The 17698-nt window shown below is 49.4% G+C and overlaps 1 protein-coding gene across 6 annotated transcripts in view; it reads right to left on the bottom strand.

Annotated features, from left to right (window-relative positions):
- Positions 1-17698, bottom strand: part of CHD9 (chromodomain helicase DNA binding protein 9) — a 203831-nt gene that overhangs the window by 102635 nt on the left and 83498 nt on the right. For 2 of the 6 annotated variants that reach the window (XM_077288205.1, XM_077288201.1), the window contains exon 1: positions 3639-3730. The exons of 3 other annotated variants lie outside the window; for them this stretch is intronic. In XM_077288205.1, the coding sequence (XP_077144320.1) occupies positions 3639-3668 (30 nt within the window). In that variant the 5' untranslated portion in view covers positions 3669-3730. Of the gene's footprint in view, positions 1-3394; positions 3576-3638; positions 3731-17698 lie in introns of those variants that run through there. One more of the 6 variants, XM_077288203.1, reaches the window with a different exon arrangement.

Genomic DNA, 17698 nt, shown 5'->3' on the forward strand with positions numbered 1-17698 from the left:
CCCGCTGGCCTGAATGGAAAAAAGCTACATTTATTTAAAACATAGTGGAACCAGAGCTGCCAAGAATCAAAAAATGGATTGTGACACTTCCCTTACCAATGTGCGAGCTTTTAAAACTCATTTTTATCTGCCACCCATACCTTGCAACAGAGAAGATCACTCGGCCCTCCTGGACTTGGGTCACTTGTTAGCAGCAATTTTGGGACAGATGGAAGTAGGACAGATAATACTTCCAACAAAAACAATAGTCAATAGTCCACAATATGGTACATAATTCAACAACGGTTATTAAATTGGACACAAACCAGGCACAAAAATCTATATATCAAAAATAATATATAAAGTCAAGAGCAGAAACTCAGGTATTTGTGGCTGCGGATCCACATATATGTACCAGGGAAGGGCAATACGGAGCCTCTATGTACACAATTAATCTCATACAGGGCTAGTGCATAAGTATAAAATAAGATTAGATTAAAAAAAATATTATTCAGCATAAACTCCACTTAAAGTTATTAGGATAGTCTATATCATCCTTGCATATGCTCCCCCATCCTGGTATATGCAGCCCATGCTTGGTACATGCAGCCCATCTTGGTGTATGCAGTCCATGCTGGTATATGCAGCCTATCCTGGTATATGCAGCCCATCCTGGTATATGCAGCCCATCCTGGTATATGCAGCCCATCCTGGTATATGCAGCCCATCCTGGTATATGCAGCCCATCCTGGTATATACAGCCCATCCTGGTATATGAACACCCCCGCCTGCGCCACTGTTGTTCAATACATAGATAAAAAACAATAAACACTCCTAATCACCTTTCCTTCGCTCCCGTGACGCGCATCGTTGTCTTCTAAAGCCACCAGCTGACTTCAACGTCTAATCAACCGGGGAGCATGACGTCACTGCCATAGCATGAATCCAGCCAAGTGACTGAATCATCCAGAACAGCCACCACTTATAGTTACAAAAATAATCTTTATGATCACAGAACTTGGAGTAAATTACGGTAGTACATACAACCTGTAAATGAGACTGCTGATAATCTTAATCAATGGAGAAATCCCTCTTACCCATAAACAGATGGGATGGGTCCTCTGGAACAGGAATTGGTATAACTTTTTAAAACATTTTCCAAAAAGTGAACTGCGCAAAGTTGTGTAGCATGCTCAGACACATCTGCTCACTGATTACTTTGATACCAAAAAATAAATAAATAAATAAATAAATAAATAAATAACACTATAAAATATTTATTTTTAAAACGCACAAAAAAATCTTAAAGCAAGCCTACATCAGACCTAAAAGTACCTACACCACCTATTTAGGTATTGTCATCATGCCGCCTGTACAGCTGTGGACAAAAAGTTTTAAATCCTGATTTTCACAAAGTTTGCAGCTTCATTTTTATAGTGGCAATTTGCATTAACTCTAAATTGTTATGAAGAGTGATCAGAAGCCTGCAGACTTAGGAATCCCACCAGAGCACGCACTGTACGCTGCAAGGATTTGCTTGTTTCTGAGAAGGGACCAGAGGGTATGTATGCGTTATACATACTCCCGGCCAGAGCCTGTTCAGTGGGCGCAGCCACATGAGGCCATGCCCTCTAGTCGGCCACGTCACTAGTCAGGACATGGCCTCGCGCTATACAAGTCAGACTATGGCCAGGAGCATGTATAACTCATACATACCCTCCGGTCCCAGCTCAGAAACCGGCACAAGCAGTCATCACTGCCCTGTATCAAAAGGGCTTTACAGGTAAGGACATTGCTTCTGATAAGATTGTCTTTAAATCAACCATTTTCATGATCATCAAAGTGAGGTTCAACTGCTTTAAAAAAGGCTTCAGGGCGCCCAAGAAGGTCTAGCAAGTGCCAGGACTGTCTAATAAAGAGGATTCAGCTATGAGATCACTTCAACACCAATGCAGAGCTTGCTCAGGAATGGCAGCAGTCAGGCTTGAGAGTAATGCAAAGGCTTTTAGAGACTGGCCTGGTGTCAAGAAGGGTAGGAGAAAAGCTCCTCTCCAAGAAAATCAACAAGGCCAGCCTCACATTCTGCAGGAGCACAGACTACAGAGGAATGTGGGAAAGTTATATTCTCTGATGAAGCCCCTTCAGACTGGTTGGTTGTCTGGAGAAGAATAGATATGTGCTACCATGAGTCTGGTGTCATGGCTACAGTAAAGCATCCTGAGACCAATCATGTGTGGGGACCTCTCATCCATGGAGGGGCTCACTCACAATTTTGCCTAAGAACGCTGCCACGAATAAGGAATGGGATCCAAAAATCCTCCACGAGCAGCTTCTCCCAACGACACAGGAGCAACATGATAGTGAACACTGCTTTTACGAGCATGATGGAGACCATGTCACAAATCAAAAGTGAGACCTAAATGTCTCAGTGAACAAAACATTGAGATTTTGGATCCATTGCCAAAAAACTTCCAGAGAACCTGAGGTCAATCAAAAAGCAGGTGGACCACCAAAAATACAGAAATTGTGATAAACTCCAAGCCCTGAATGGGCCGTCATCAGTCAGGACCTGGCCCAGGAGATGCCAGGGCGAAGAGCAGAAGGGTCAGCATGTTAATATTGAGTCTCTACATAAACTTGTCGATAAAATTAAAAATAAAAAACATTATGAAATACTGATAATTCATTTTAGATTATGAGTAAAACAAACATTTCAAGATCCGCTGGTGACGAATGCATCAAGCATTTTTAATAAATAATCTATAAATCCTATTGTGTGTGCTTTTTGCTTACACGGTCATGTCCCTCCGACAGGTGACAGATGCCTCCTCCATGGCACCATGATAAGACCCCGGACACAATGCGACTTAGCCAGCACGTGTCACTGTGACAGCTGAAAGCCCCTGTGCTGGACGCGGGGTCTGCCCCTCATCTGGTAACACATGACGTAGCACTATACAACAGTGCGATGACTACATATACTATACCCACATCAGAGCCAGAACATACCCTAGAAATACACAATGGCGGTATACACACATACGCACACACCCACACAGATAAACAGGCTCCGTCCTGCACTCCCTGCTACTCCAGCCAATGATTGCTGCCCCCGTCTTTATTCCTGATGGAGAAAGCCTTAATCTACGCAGCTTAATGTACAAAACAATGATTAACGGCCGCATCCGCATCTGCGGCTCTTCTCAAACTTGCGATGTCTAACCGCAGACACGAAACGACATGCAGCCAAAAACACTCAGATTTGCACGCCACATTTTTTTCTCTCTCTCTCTCTCTATATATATATATATATGGGGGAGGGGGCTGTTATAGATATATATATATATATATCCCACTGAACAGACTAGGACGGAGGGGGCAGGATGTGCAGAAATCCCACTTGGCACTTTCTCACCTCGCTCCGAGCTCCCACGGGCAGGCGGTAGGGGTATCCACAAGCATCCTGGTTCCCTAAGGCAGCGAGCGCCACCGACTCTTGCGGCAAGGACAGAAGAGAGTGCTGTGGTTAAAGGGCCGGCAGCCTGAGTCAGGGGACTACAGAAGGCACCACCGGCTTAAGATGGCGATGGAGCAAGGCCACTTACACGGGAGGTTAGACAGCCCCCTCCTCTTCCACGCTCATTCAGCCTCTCACTTACCCTTCCTCTTGGCCTCTTCGCTGAAGACATCCTTAATCTCCAAGGATTTTTTTTTCCTCTCTGCACCCCCCCTCCCCTCCTTCAAAAAAAGTAACCCCCCTCCCCACAAAAAAGCCTTCAAAAGCCGGGGAGAACCAGGCTTTTCCCATTCAGGAGCATCACCCTTACACAGCAACTATACATTGTGTATCCTGAATGTTATTATATTTTTTTTTCTCCCTCCTGATGAAGCTGGAAGAGGGGGATGGAAGAAAGGAGGGAGAGGGGGGATTCCGCTCTGTGTCTGGATGTCGGCAGAAGCTGCTGATAAAACCAGCTATAAAAAAGGAGAAAAATGAAAGCTCTGTAGCCTCAAAAATGCATCAGCATGAATATTAGAGATGCCGATAAAAAAAATAAAAAAATATATATATATACACACCGAGCACAGCGCAATGTGAGCGGCCAGCAGAGGGCGATGAGAAACATCATTTTATTCTACCAGGATCTGAAGTTTAACACCTTCACTGCCTCTGGCATAGCAACAAGAAGAAACATAACACAGATATATATGAGGTGTACAAACCGAGGATATATAGTACATACTCTGCTGTCATATCATCTGCTGGTATAGTCCGGAGACGTCCAGGATGCTCCCCGTAATGGGGAAGACCCCCAGAGGAGTTGTCAAATCTCCCACACCAGCAATTGTATCCCTGTCATCAGGCTTCGAATATAGATGAAAATTGGGAGCCACCAGCTCCCTTCTCCACCATGGGCGGCAGTAGACCTGCGGATGGCCAGAGGTCCGGGATGTGCACATATTAGGGGGCATGATGACGAACTTGATTGTGCCACCTCTGCAGGACCGCAGGGGAGATGGAGGAGGGCATCACCACCCATAATGGCAGTGGGGTGAGGAGAGTATGTTTCATTGGCACAACCAGCATGGGAGGACTGGAGGCGGCACAAATAGAGGACATTACCATATGGGGGCCTATTATTGTGTGGGGACACTACTGTTACTCTGCAGAGGCTAAAAAAGCATAATGAATACTGTGTGAGGGCACTAAAGGGCAAAATTAATACATGGAGGCACAGAGGGAGCACTGTTATGTGGAGGCACAGAGAGAGCACTGCTATGTGGAGGCACAGAGGAAGCATTGTTATGTGGAGGCACAGAGGGAGCACTGCTATGTGGAGGCAGAGAGGGAACACTGTTATGTGGAGGCACAGAGGGAGCACTGTTATGTGGAGGCACAGAGGGAGCACTGCTATGTTAAGGCACAGAGGGAACACTGTTATGAGGAGGCAGAGAGGGAACACTTATGTGGAGGCACAGAGGGAGCACTGTTATGCGGAGGCACAGAGAGCACTGCTATGCAGAGGCACAGAGGGAGCATTGTTATGTGGAGGCAGAGAGGGAACACTGTTATGTGAAGGCACAGAGGGAGCACTGTTATGTGAAGGCACAGAGGGAGAACTGTTATGTGGAGGCACAGAGGGAGCACTGCTATGTGGAGGCACAGAGGGAGCACTGTTATGTGGAGGCAGAGAGGGAACACTTATGTGGAGGCACAGAGGGAGCACTATTATGTGGAGGCACAGAGAGAGCACTGCTATGTGGAGGCACAGAGGGAGCACTGTTATGTGGAGGCACAGAGGGAGACATATGTGGAGGCACAGAGGGAGCACTGTTATGTGGAGGCACAGAGGGAGCACTGTTATGTGGAGGCACAGAGGGAGCACTGTTATGTGGAGGCACAGAGGGAGCAGTTATGTGGAGTGTTATAATCTGGTGGCCTATGAGCAGCATGGACGAGCTCTGGAGTAGGTGGCCTCTATACTGACCGCAAACCCTGAACTTAACACCGCAACTATAAGTAGCCGTGGGATGTTCCTGTCACTCCCTCGACACCTCGTCACAGCCGGAGGACTAATTACCCCTAAAGAAAGATACAGGAAAACTATCTTACCTCAGAGAAAATCCCCAAAGGAAAGACAGCCCCCCACAAATATTGACTGTGAGAGGAGAGGGAAATTACAAACGCAGACTGAAAACAGAATTTAGCAAAGGAGGCCACGCTACCTAGAAAGAAAAGACAGGACAGAGTACTGTGCGGTCAGTATTAAAATACTACAAAAATCCACCACAGAGAATACAAAAATCTCCACACCTAACTAAAGGCATGGAGGGTAACTCTGCGACTCCAGAGCTTCCAGCTTGGCTGAATAAATCCTTACACAGACAAAGCTGGACAAGAAAAACATAGCAATTCACTGAACTATAAAGTCCACCGCATGTGGACTGCAAAAACAAAGCCAGGACTTATCTTTGATGATTTGGACAATCCAGCAGGAGAAACCAAGCAGAGATGTGAATCCTCAAGAAAACAATGGACAACTGGCACTCACTAAAGGGTGAAGCCAGACTAAATAGCCCCGTCCAAAGTGGAAGCACCTGATGACTGCTGTGAAGGACACACAGCAGCACTACCACTTATAACCACCGGAGGGAGCCCAAGAGCAGAACCCACAACAGAATTCACAACAGTACCCCCCCCTTGAGGAGGGGTCACCGAACCCTCACCAGAGCCCCCAGGCCGATCCGGACGAGCCAAATGGAAGGCACGAACCAAATCGTCAGCATGAACATCGGAGGCAACAACCCAAGAATTATCCTCCTGGCCATAACCCTTCCACTTGACAAGATACTGAAGCCTCCGTCTTGAAAAACGAGAATCCAAGATCTTCTCCACAACATACTCCAACTCCCCATCAATCAACATCGGGGCAGGAGGATCAACAGAGGGAACCACGGGCACCACATATTTCCGCAACAAAGATCTATGAAAAACATTATGGATGGAAAAAGAGGCTGGAAGGGCCAAACGAAAAGACACTGGATTGATAATCTCAGAAATCCTATAAGGACCAATAAACCGAGGCTTGAACTTCGGAGAAGAAACCTTCATAGGAACATGACGAGAAGACAACCAGACCAAATCCCCAACCCGAAGCCGGGAACCCACATGCCGACGACGGTTGGCAAAACGCTGAGCCTCCTCCTGAGACAACACCAAATTGTCCACAACATGAGCCCAAATCTGCTGCAACCTGTCAACCACAGAGTCCACCCCAGGACAATCAGAAGACTCAACCTGCCCTGAAGAAAAACGAGGATGAAAACCAAAATTACAAAAGAATGGTGAAACCAAGGTAGCAGAACTAGCCCGATTATTAAGGGCAAACTCGGCCAATGGCAAGAAAGCCACCCAATCATCCTGATCGGCAGACACAAAGCATCTCAAATAAGTTTCCAAAGTCTGGTTAGTTCGCTCGGTTTGGCCGTTTGTCTGAGGATGAAATGCGGAAGAAAAAGACAAATCAATGCCCAGCTTAGCACAAAAGGACCGCCAAAACCTAGAAACAAACTGGGAACCTCTATCGGACACAATATTCTCCGGAATGCCATGCAAACGAACCACATGCTGAAAAAACAACGGAACCAACTCAGAAGAGGAAGGCAATTTAGGCAAAGGTACCAAATGAACCATCTTAGAAAACCGGTCACAGACCACCCAGATAACAGACATCCTCTGGGAAACAGGAAGATCCGAAATAAAATCCATAGAAATATGCGTCCAAGGCCTCTCAGGGACCGGCAAAGGCAAAAGCAACCCACTGGCGCGGGAGCAGCAAGGTTTGGCCCGCGCACAAGTCCCACAGGACTGCACAAAAGAACGCACATCCCGTGACAAAGAAGGCCACCAAAAGGACCTACTAACCAAATCTCTGGTACCAAAAATCCCAGGATGGCCAGCCAACACAGAACAGTGAACCTCAGAAATCACTTTACTAGTCCATCTGTCAGGAACAAACAGTTTCCCCGCTGGACAGCGATCAGGTTTATCAGCCTGAAACTCCTGAAGAACCCGTCGCAAATCAGGGGAGATGGCAGAAAGAATCACCCCCTCCTTCAGAATACCAACCAGCTCAAGAATCCCAGGGGAATCATGCAAAAAACTCCTAGAGAGGACATCAGCCTTAACATTCTTAGAACCCGGAAGATACGAGACAACAAAATCAAAACTGGAGAAAAACAGGGACCATAGGGCCTGTCTAGGATTCAGCCGTTTGGCAGACTCGAGGTAAATCAGATTCTTATGATCGGTCAAGACCACAATACGGTGCTTGGCCCCCTCAAGCCAATGTCGCCACTCCTCAAATGCCCACTTCATAGCCAACAACTCACGATTGCCGACATCATAATTGCGTTCCGCAGGCGAAAACTTTCGAGAAAAGAAGGCACACGGTTTCATCAAGGAACCATCAGAATTCCTCTGAGACAAAACGGCCCCTGCCCCAATCTCAGAAGCGTCAACCTCAACCTGAAAAGGAAGAGAAACATCCGGCTGACGCAACACAGGGGCAGAAGTAAATCGGCGCTTAAGCTCCTGAAAGGCAGAAACATCCTCAGAGGACCAATTAGCTACATCAGCGCCCTTCCTCGTCAAATCGGTCAGGGGTTTAACCACACTGGAGAAGTTGGCAATGAAACGGCGATAAAAATTAGCAAAGCCCAAAAATTTCTGAAGGCTCTTCACGGATGTGGGCTGGATCCAATCATGAATGGCCTGAACCTTAACCGGATCCATTTCTATAGATGATGGAGAAAAAATGAAGCCCAAAAAAGAAACCTTCTGTACTCCAAAGAGGCACTTAGACCCCTTCACAAACAAGGCATTATCACGAAGGACCTGAAATACCATCCTGACTTGTTTCACATGAGACTCCTAATCATCTGAAAAAATCAAAATATCATCCAAATATACAATCATGAATTTATCAAGATAATTCCGAAAAATATAATGCATGAAGGACTGAAACACAGATGGGGCATTACAGAGTCCGAATGGCATCACAAGATATTCAAAATGGCCCTCGGGCGTATTAAACGCAGTTTTCCATTCGTCACCCTGCTTAATACGAACAAGATTATATGCCCCTCGAAGGTCAATCTTAGTAAACCAACTAGCCCCCTTAATCCTGGCAGACAAATCAGAAAGCAAAGGCAAAGGGTATTGGAATTTGACCGTGATCTTTTTCAAGAGGCGATAATCAATACAGGGTCTCAAGGAGCCATCCTTCTTAGCAACGAAAAAAAATCCCGCTCCCATTTGTGAAGAAGATGGCCGAATATGCCCTTTCTCCAAAGACTCCGTAACATAACTCCGCATTGCGGTATGTTCAGGCACAGACAGGTTTAAGAGTCGGCCCTTAGGAAACTTAGAGCCTGGAATCACAATCACAGTCCCTATGCGGTGGAAGAGAACTGGACTTGGGCTCATCGAATACATCCTGAAAATCAGACAAAAACTCTGGAATTTCGGAAGAGGAAGAAGAGGAGATGGACATTAAAGGAACATCATTATGAACCCCCTGACAACCGCAACTAGTCACAGACATAGACTTCCAATCCAACACAGGATTATGTACCTGCAACCACGGAAAACCCAACACATTAGCTTCTTGGCAACAAAAAAAAAACCTGCTCCCAATGGAGAAGAGGATGGCCGAATATGCCCCTTCTCCAAAGACTCCTTTACATAGCTCCGCATGGCGGCATGTTCAGGCACAGACAGGTTGAAAAGTCGGCCCTTAGGCAACTTAGAGCCTGGAATCAAGTCAATAGCACAATCACAGTCCCTATGCGGTGGAAGGGAACTGGACTTGGGCTCATCGAAAACATCCTGGAAATCTGACAAAAACTCAGGAATTTCAGAAGAGGGGGAGGAGGAAATTGACATCAGAGGAACGTCATCATGAACCCCCTGACAACCCCAACTAGTCACAGACATAGATTTCCAATCCAACACCGGATTATGTACCTGTAACCATGGAAACCCCAGCACAATAGCATCATGCAAATTATGCAACACCAGGAAACGACAATCTTCCTGATGGGCTGGCGCCATGCACATGGTTAACTGTGTCCAAAACTGAGGTTTATTTTTAGCCAATGGTGTAGCATCAATACCCTTCAAAGGGATAGGACTCCGCAAAGGCTGTAAGGGAAAACCACAACGTCTGGCAAATTCTAAGTCCATCAAATTTAAAGCGGCGCCTGAATCCACAAATGCCATGATAGAGAATGACGATAATGAGCAGATCAGGGTCACAGATAACAGAAATTTAGGTTGTACAGTACTGATGGTAACGGAATTAGCGATTCTCTTGGCACGCTTAGGGCAATCAGAAATAACATGAGCAGAATCGCCGCAGTAAAAGCACAACCTATTCTGACGTTTGAATCCTTGGCGTTCAGCTCTAGACACAATCCTATCACACTGCATTGGCTCAGGACTCCGCTCGGAAGACAATGCCATAGTGTGCACAACTCTGCGCTCATGCAAGCGCTGATCAACTTAAATGGCCAGAGACATAGAATCACTCAGACCTGCAGGCGTGGGGAAGCCCACCATACCATCTTTAACAGATTCAGAAAGACCCTTTCTGAAAATTGCCGCCAAAGCATCCTCATTCCACTTAGTAAGCACAGACCATTTTCTAAATTTCTGGCAATATGATTCTGCCGCTTCTTGACCCTGACACAGGGCCAACAAGGTTTTCTCAGCATGATCCACATAATTAGGTTCATCATACAATAACCCAAGTGCCTGAAAAAAGGTGTCTACATTAAGCAAGGCCGGATTCCCAGATTCCAGGGAAAATGCCCAATCCTGCGGGTCGCCACGCAACAGAGAAATGACAATTTTTACCTGCTGGATGGGATCACCAGAGGAACGGGGCTTCAGAGCAAAAAACAGTTTACAGTTATTTTTAAAGGTCAAAAATTTGGACCTGTCCTCAAAAAACAGATCGGGGGTAGGAATTCTAGGCTCTAAAACAGGAGTCTGCACGATATAATCAGAAATACCCTGTACTCTAGCAGCAAGTTGATCCACCCGAGAAGCAAGTCCCTGAACTCATTGTTGGCCAGTTGTACTGTTATGATCTGGTGGCCTAGGAGCAGCATGGACGAGCTCTGGAGTAGGTGGCCTCTATACTGACCGCAGACCCTGAACTTAACACCGCAACTATAAGTAGCCGTGGGATGTTCCTGTCACTCCCTCGACACCTCGTCACAGCCGGAGGACTAATTACCCCTAAAGAAAGATACAGGAAAACTATCTTGCCTCAGAGAAAATCCCCAAAGGAAAGACAGCCCCCCACAAATTTTGACTGTGAGAGGAGAGGGAAATTACAAACGCAGACTGAAAACAGAATTTAGCAAAGGAGGCCACGCTACCTACAAAGAAAAGACAGGACAGAGTACTGTGCGGTCAGTATTAAAATACTACAAAAATCCACCACAGAGAATACAAAAATCTCCACACCTAACTAAAGGCATGGAGGGTAACTCTGCGACTCCAGAGCTTCCAGCTTGGCTGAATAAATCCTTACACAGACAAAGCTGGACAAGAAAAACATAGCAATTCACTGAACTATAAAGTCCACCGCATGTGGACTGCAAAAACAAAGCCAGGACTTATCTTTGATGATTTGGACAATCCAGCAGGAGAAACCAAGCAGAGATGTGAATCCTCAAGAAAACAATGGACAACTGGCACTCACTAAAGGGTGAAGCCAGACTAAATAGCCCCGTCCAAAGTGGAAGCACCTGATGACTGCTGTGAAGGACACACAGCAGCACTACCACTTATAACCACCGGAGGGAGCCCAAGAGCAGAACCCACAACAGAATTCACAACAGTGGAGGCACAGAGAGAGCACTGCTAAGTGGAGGCAGAGAGGGAACACTGTTATGTGGAGGCACAGAGAGAGCACTGTTATGTGGAGGCACAGAGAGCACTGTTATGTGGAGGCACAGAGGGAGCCCTGTTATGTGGAGGCACAGAGGGAGACTTATGTGGAGGCACAGAGGGAGCCCTGTTATGTGGAGGTACAAAGGGAGCACTGTTATGTAGAAGCACAGAGGGAACACCGTTATGTAGAGGCACACAGGGGGCACTGTTATGTGGAGGCACAGAAGGAGCACTGTTATGTGGAGAAACAGAGGGACCACTGTTATGTGGAGGAACAGAGGGAGCACTGTTATGTGGAGGCACAGAGGGAGCACTGTTATGTGGAGGCAGAGAGGGAGCACTGTTATGTGGGCGCACAGAGGGAGCACTGTTATGTGGAGACACAGAGAGAGCACTGTTACGCGGATTCACAGAGGGAGCACTGTTATGTGGAGGCACAGAGGGAGCATTGTTATGTGGATGAACAGAGAGAGCACTGTTATGTGTTGGCACAGAGGGAGAACTGTTATGTGGAGGCACAGAGGGAGCACTGTTATGTGGAGGCCCAGAGGGAGCACTGTTATGTGGAGGAACAGAGGGAGCACTGTTATGTGGAGGCACAGAGGGAGCCCTGTTATGTGGAGGCACAGGGAGCACTGTTATGTGGAGGTACAGGGAGCACTGTTATGTGGAGGCACAGAGGGAGCACTGTTATGTGGAGGCACAGAGCGAGCACTGTTATGTGGAGGCACAGAGGGAGAACTGCTAAGTGGAGGCACAGAGGGAGCACTGTTATGTGGAGGCGCAGAGGGAGCACTGTTATGTGGAGGCACAGAGGGAACACTTATGTGGAGGCACAGAGGGAGCACTGCTATGTGGAGACAGAGGAAGGCCTTTTATGTGGAGGCACAGAGGGAGCACTGCTATGTGGAGGCAGAGAGGGAGCACTGCTATGTGGAGGCACAGGGGGAGCACTGCTATGTGGAGGCACAGAGGGAACACTTATGTGGAGGCACAGAGAGAGCACTGTTATGTGGAGGCACAGAGGGAGCACTGTTATGTGGAGGCACAGAGGGAGCACTGTTATGTGGAGGCACAGAGGGAGCAGTTATGTGGAGGCACAGAGAGAGCACTGCTATGTGGAGGCAGAGAGGCAACAGTTATGTGGAGGCACAGAGGGAGCCCTGTTATGTGGAGGCACAGAGGGAGCACTGTTCTGTGGAGGCACAGAGGGAGCACTGCTATGTGGAGGCAGAGGGAACACTGTTTTGTGGAGGCACAGAGGGAGACTTATGTGGAGGCACAAAGGGAGCACTGTTATGTGGAGGCACAGAGGGAGCACTGTTATGTGGAGGCACAGAGGGAGCACTGTTATGTGGAGGCACAGAGGGAGCAGTTATGTGGAGGCACAGAGAGAGCACTGCTATGTGGAGGCAGAGAGGCAACAGTAATGTGGAGGCACAGAGGGAGCACTGTTATGTGGAGGCACAGAGGGAGCACTTATGTGGAGGCACAGAGGGAGCACTGCTATGTGGAGGCAGAGAGGGAACACTTATGTGGAGGCACAGAGGGAGCACTGTTATGTAGAGGCACAGAGGGAGCACTGCTATGTGGAGGCACAGAGGGAACACATGTGGAGGCACAGAGGGAGCGCTTATGTGGAGGCACAGAGGGAGCACTGTTATGTGGAGGCACAGAGGGAGCAGTTATGTGGAGGCACAGAGGGAACACTTATGTGGAGGCACAGAGGGAACACTTATGTGGAGGCACAGAGGGAGCATTGTTATGTGGAGGCACAGAGGGAGCACTGTTATGTGGAGGCACAGAGGGAGCAGTTATGTGGAGGCACAGAGAGAGCACTGCTATGTGGAGGCAGAGAGGCAACAATAATGTGGAGGCACAGAGGGAGCCCTGTTATGTGGAGGCACAGGGAGCACTGTTATGTGGAGGTACAGGGAGCACTGTTATGTGGAGGCACAGAGGGAGCACTGTTATGTGGAGGCACAGAGCGAGCACTGTTATGTGGAGGCACAGAAGGAGCACTTATGTGGAGGCACAGAGCGAGCACTGTTATGTGGAGGCACAGAGGGAGAACTGCTAAGTGGAGGCACAGAGGGAGCACTGTTATGTGGAGGCAGAGAGGGAACACTGTTATGTGGAGGCACAGAGGGAGCATTGTTATGTGGAGGCACAGAGGGAGCACTGTTATGTGGAGGCACAGAGGGAGCACTGTTATGTGGAGGCACAGAGGGAGCAGTTATGTGGAGGCACAGAGAGAGCACTGCTATGTGGAGGCAGAGAGGGAGCCCTGTTATGTGGAGGCACAGAGGGAGCCCTGTTATGTGGAGGCACAGAGGGAGACTTCTGTGGAGGCACAGAGGGAGCACTGTTATGTGGAGGCACAGAGGGAGCACTGTTATGTGGAGGCACAGAGGGAGCACTGTTATGTGGAGGCACAGAGGGAGCACTGCTATGTGGAGGCAGAGAGGGAACACTTATGTGGAGGCACAGAGGGAACACTTATGTGGAGGCACAGAGGGAGCACTGTTATGTGGAGGAACAGAGGGAGCACTGTTATGTGGAGGCACAGAGGGAGCCCTGTTATGTGGAGGCACAGGGAGCACTGTTATGTGGAGGTACAGGGAGCACTGTTATGTGGAGGCACAGAGGGAGCACTGTTATGTGGAGGCACAGAGCGAGCACTGTTATGTGGAGGCACAGAGGGAGAACTGCTAAGTGGAGGCACAGAGGGAGCACTGTTATGTGGAGGCGCAGAGGGAGCACTGTTATGTGGAGGCACAGAGGGAACACTTATGTGGAGGCACAGAGGGAGCACTGCTATGTGGAGGCAAAGATGGAGCACAGTTATGTGGAGGCACAGAGGGAGCACTGTTATGTGGAGGCAGAGAGGCAACAGTTATGTGGAGGCACAGAGAGAGCACTGCTATGTGGAGGCAGAGAGGGAGCACTGCTATGTGGAGGCACAGGGGGAGCACTGCTATGTGGAGGCACAGAGGGAACACTTATGTGGAGGCACAGAGGGAGCACTGTTCTGTGGAGGCACAGAGGGAGCGCTGCTATGTGGAGGCACAGAGGGAACACTGTTTTGTGGAGGCACAGAGGGAGACTTATGTGGAGGCACAGAGGGAGCACTGTTATGTGGAGGCACAGAGGGAGCACTGTTATGTGGAGGCACAGAGGGAGCACTGTTATGTGGAGGCACAGAGGGAGCACTGTTATGTGGAGGCACAGAGGGAGCAGTTATGTGGAGGCACAGAGGGAGCAGTTATGTGGAGGCAGAGAGGCAACAGTAATGTGGAGGCACAGAGGGAGCACTGTTATGTGGAGGCACAGAGGGAGCACTGTTATGTGGAGGCACAGAGGGAGCACTGCTATGTGGAGGCAGAGAGGGAACACTTATGTGGAGGCACAGAGGGAGCACTGTTATGTGGAGGCACAGAGGGAGCACTGTTATGTGGAGGCACAGAGGGAGCACTGCTATGTGGAGGCACAGAGGGAGCACTTATGTGGAGGCACAAAGGGAGCACTGTTATGTGGAGGCACAGAGGGAGCACTGTTATGTGGAGGCACAGAGGGAGCAGTTATGTGGAGGCACAGAGGGAACACTTATGTGGAGGCACAGAGGGAGCATTGTTATGTGGAGGCACAGAGGGAGCACTGCTATGTGGAGGCAGAGAGGCAACAGTTATGTGGAGGCACAGAGGGAGCCCTGTTATGTGGAGGCACAGGGAGCACTGTTATGTGGAGGTACAGGGAGCACTGTTATGTGGAGGCACAGAGGGAGCACTGTTATGTGGAGGCACAGAGGGAGCACTGTTATGTGGAGGCACAGAAGGAGCACTTATGTTGGGGCACAGAGCGAGCACTGTTATGTGGAGGCACAGAGGGAGAACTGCTAAGTGGAGGCACAGAGGGAACACTGTTATGTGGAGGCAGAGAGGGAACACTGTTATGTGGAGGCACAGAGGGAGCATTGTTATGTGGAGGCACAGAGAGAGCACTGTTATGTGTAGGCACAGAGGGAGAACTGCTATGTGGAGGCACAGAGGGAGCACTGTTATGTGGAGGCACAGAGGGAGCACTGTTATGTGGAGGCACAGAGGGAGCACTGTTATGTGGAGGCACAGAGGGAGCACTGTTATGTGGAGGCACAGAGGGAGCACTGTTATGTGGAGGCGCAGAGGGAGCACTGTTATGTTGAGGCACAGAGGGAGCGCTGTTATGTGGAGGCACAGAGGGAGCAGTTATGTGGAGGCACAGAGAGAGCACTGCTATGTGGAGGCAGAGAGGCAACAGTAATGTGGAGGCACAGAGGGAGCACTGTTATGTGGAGGCACAGAGGGAGACTTATGTGGAGGCACAGAGGGAGCACTGTTATGTGGAGGCACAGAGGGAGCACTGTTATGTGGAGGCACAGAGGGAGCACTGCTATGTGGAGGCAGAGAGGGAACACTTATGTGGAGGCACAGAGGGAGCACTGTTATGTGGAGGCACAGAGGGAGCACTGCTATGTGGAGGCACAGAGGGAACACTTATGTGGAGGCACAGAGGGAACACTTATGTGGAGGTACAGAGGGAGCACTGTTATGTGGAGGCACAGAGGGAGCACTGTTATGTGGAGGCACAGAGGGAGCAGTTATGTGGAGGCACAGAGAGAGCACTGCTATGTGGAGGCAGAGAGGCAACAGTTATGTGGAGGCACAGAGGGAGCCCTTTTATGTGGAGGCACAGAGGGAGCACTGTTCTGTGGAGGCACAGAGGGAGCACTGTTATGTGGAGGCAGAGGGAACACTGTTTTGTGGAGGCAGAGGGAGACTTATGTGGAGGCACAGAGGGAGCACTGTTATGTGGAGGCACAGAGGGAGCACTGTTATGTGGAGGCACAGAGGGAGCACTGTTATGTGGAGGCACAGAGGGAGCAGTTATGTGGAGGCACAGAGAGAGCACTGCTATGTGGAGGCAGAGAGGCACCAGTAATGTGGAGGCACAGAGGGAGCACTGTTATGTGGAGGCACAGAGGGAGCACTGTTATGTGGAGGCACAGAGGGAGCACTGCTATGTGGAGGCAGAGAGGGAACACTTATGTGGAGGCACAGAGGGAGCACTGTTATGTAGAGGCACAGAGGGAGCACTGCTATGTGGAGGCACAGAGGGAACACATGTGGAGGCACAGAGGGAACACTTATGTGGAGGCACAGAGGGAGCACTTATGTGGAGGCACAGAGGGAGCACTGCAATGTGGAGGCACAGAGGGAGCAGTTATGTGGAGGCACAGAGGGAACACTTATGTGGAGGCACAGAGGGAACACTTATGTGGAGGCACAGAGGGAGCATTGTTATGTGGAGGCACAGAGGGAGCACTGTTATGTGGAGGCACAGAGGGAGCAGTTATGTGGAGGCACAGAGAGAGCACTGCTATGTGGAGGCAGAGAGGCAACAATAATGTGGAGGCACAGAGGGAGCCCTGTTATGTGGAGGCACAGGGAGCACTGTTATGTGGAGGTACAGGGAGCACTGTTATGTGGAGGCACAGAGGGAGCACGGTTATGTGGAGGCACAGAGCGAGCACTGTTATGTGGAGGCACAGAAGGAGCACTTATGTGGAGGCACAGAGCGAGCACTGTTATGTGGAGGCACAGAGGGAGAACTGCTAAGTGGAGGCACAGAGGGAGCACTGTTATGTGGAGGCAGAGAGGGAACACTGTTATGTGGAGGCACAGAGGGAGCATTGTTATGTGGAGGCACAGAGAGAGCACTGTTATGTGAAGGCACAAAGGGAGAACTGCTATGTGGAGGCACAGAGGGAGCACTGTTATGTGGAGGCACAGAGGGAGCACTGTTATGTGGAGGCACAGAGGGAGCACTGTTATGTGGAGGCGCAGAGGGAGCACTGTTATGTCGAGGCACAGAGGGAGCACTGTTATGTGGAGGCACAGAGGGAGCAGTTATGTGGAGGCACAGAGAGAGCACTGCTATGTGGAGGCAGAGATGCAACAGTAATGTGGAGGCACAGAGGGAGCACTGTTATGTGGAGGCACAGAGGGAGCCCTGTTATGTGGAGGCACAGAGGGAGCCCTGTTATGTGGAGGCACAGAGGGAGACTTATGTGGAGGCACAGAGGGAGCACTGTTATGTGGAGGCACAGAGGGAGCACTGTTATGTGGAGGCACAGAGGGAGCACTGCTTAGTGGAGGCAGAGAGGGAACACTTATGTGGAGGCACAGAGGGAGCACTGTTATGTGGAGGCACAGA

Source organism: Ranitomeya variabilis, chromosome 2 (genome assembly GCF_051348905.1).
Source record: "Ranitomeya variabilis isolate aRanVar5 chromosome 2, aRanVar5.hap1, whole genome shotgun sequence".
NCBI classification, from domain to species: domain Eukaryota; kingdom Metazoa; phylum Chordata; class Amphibia; order Anura; family Dendrobatidae; genus Ranitomeya; species Ranitomeya variabilis.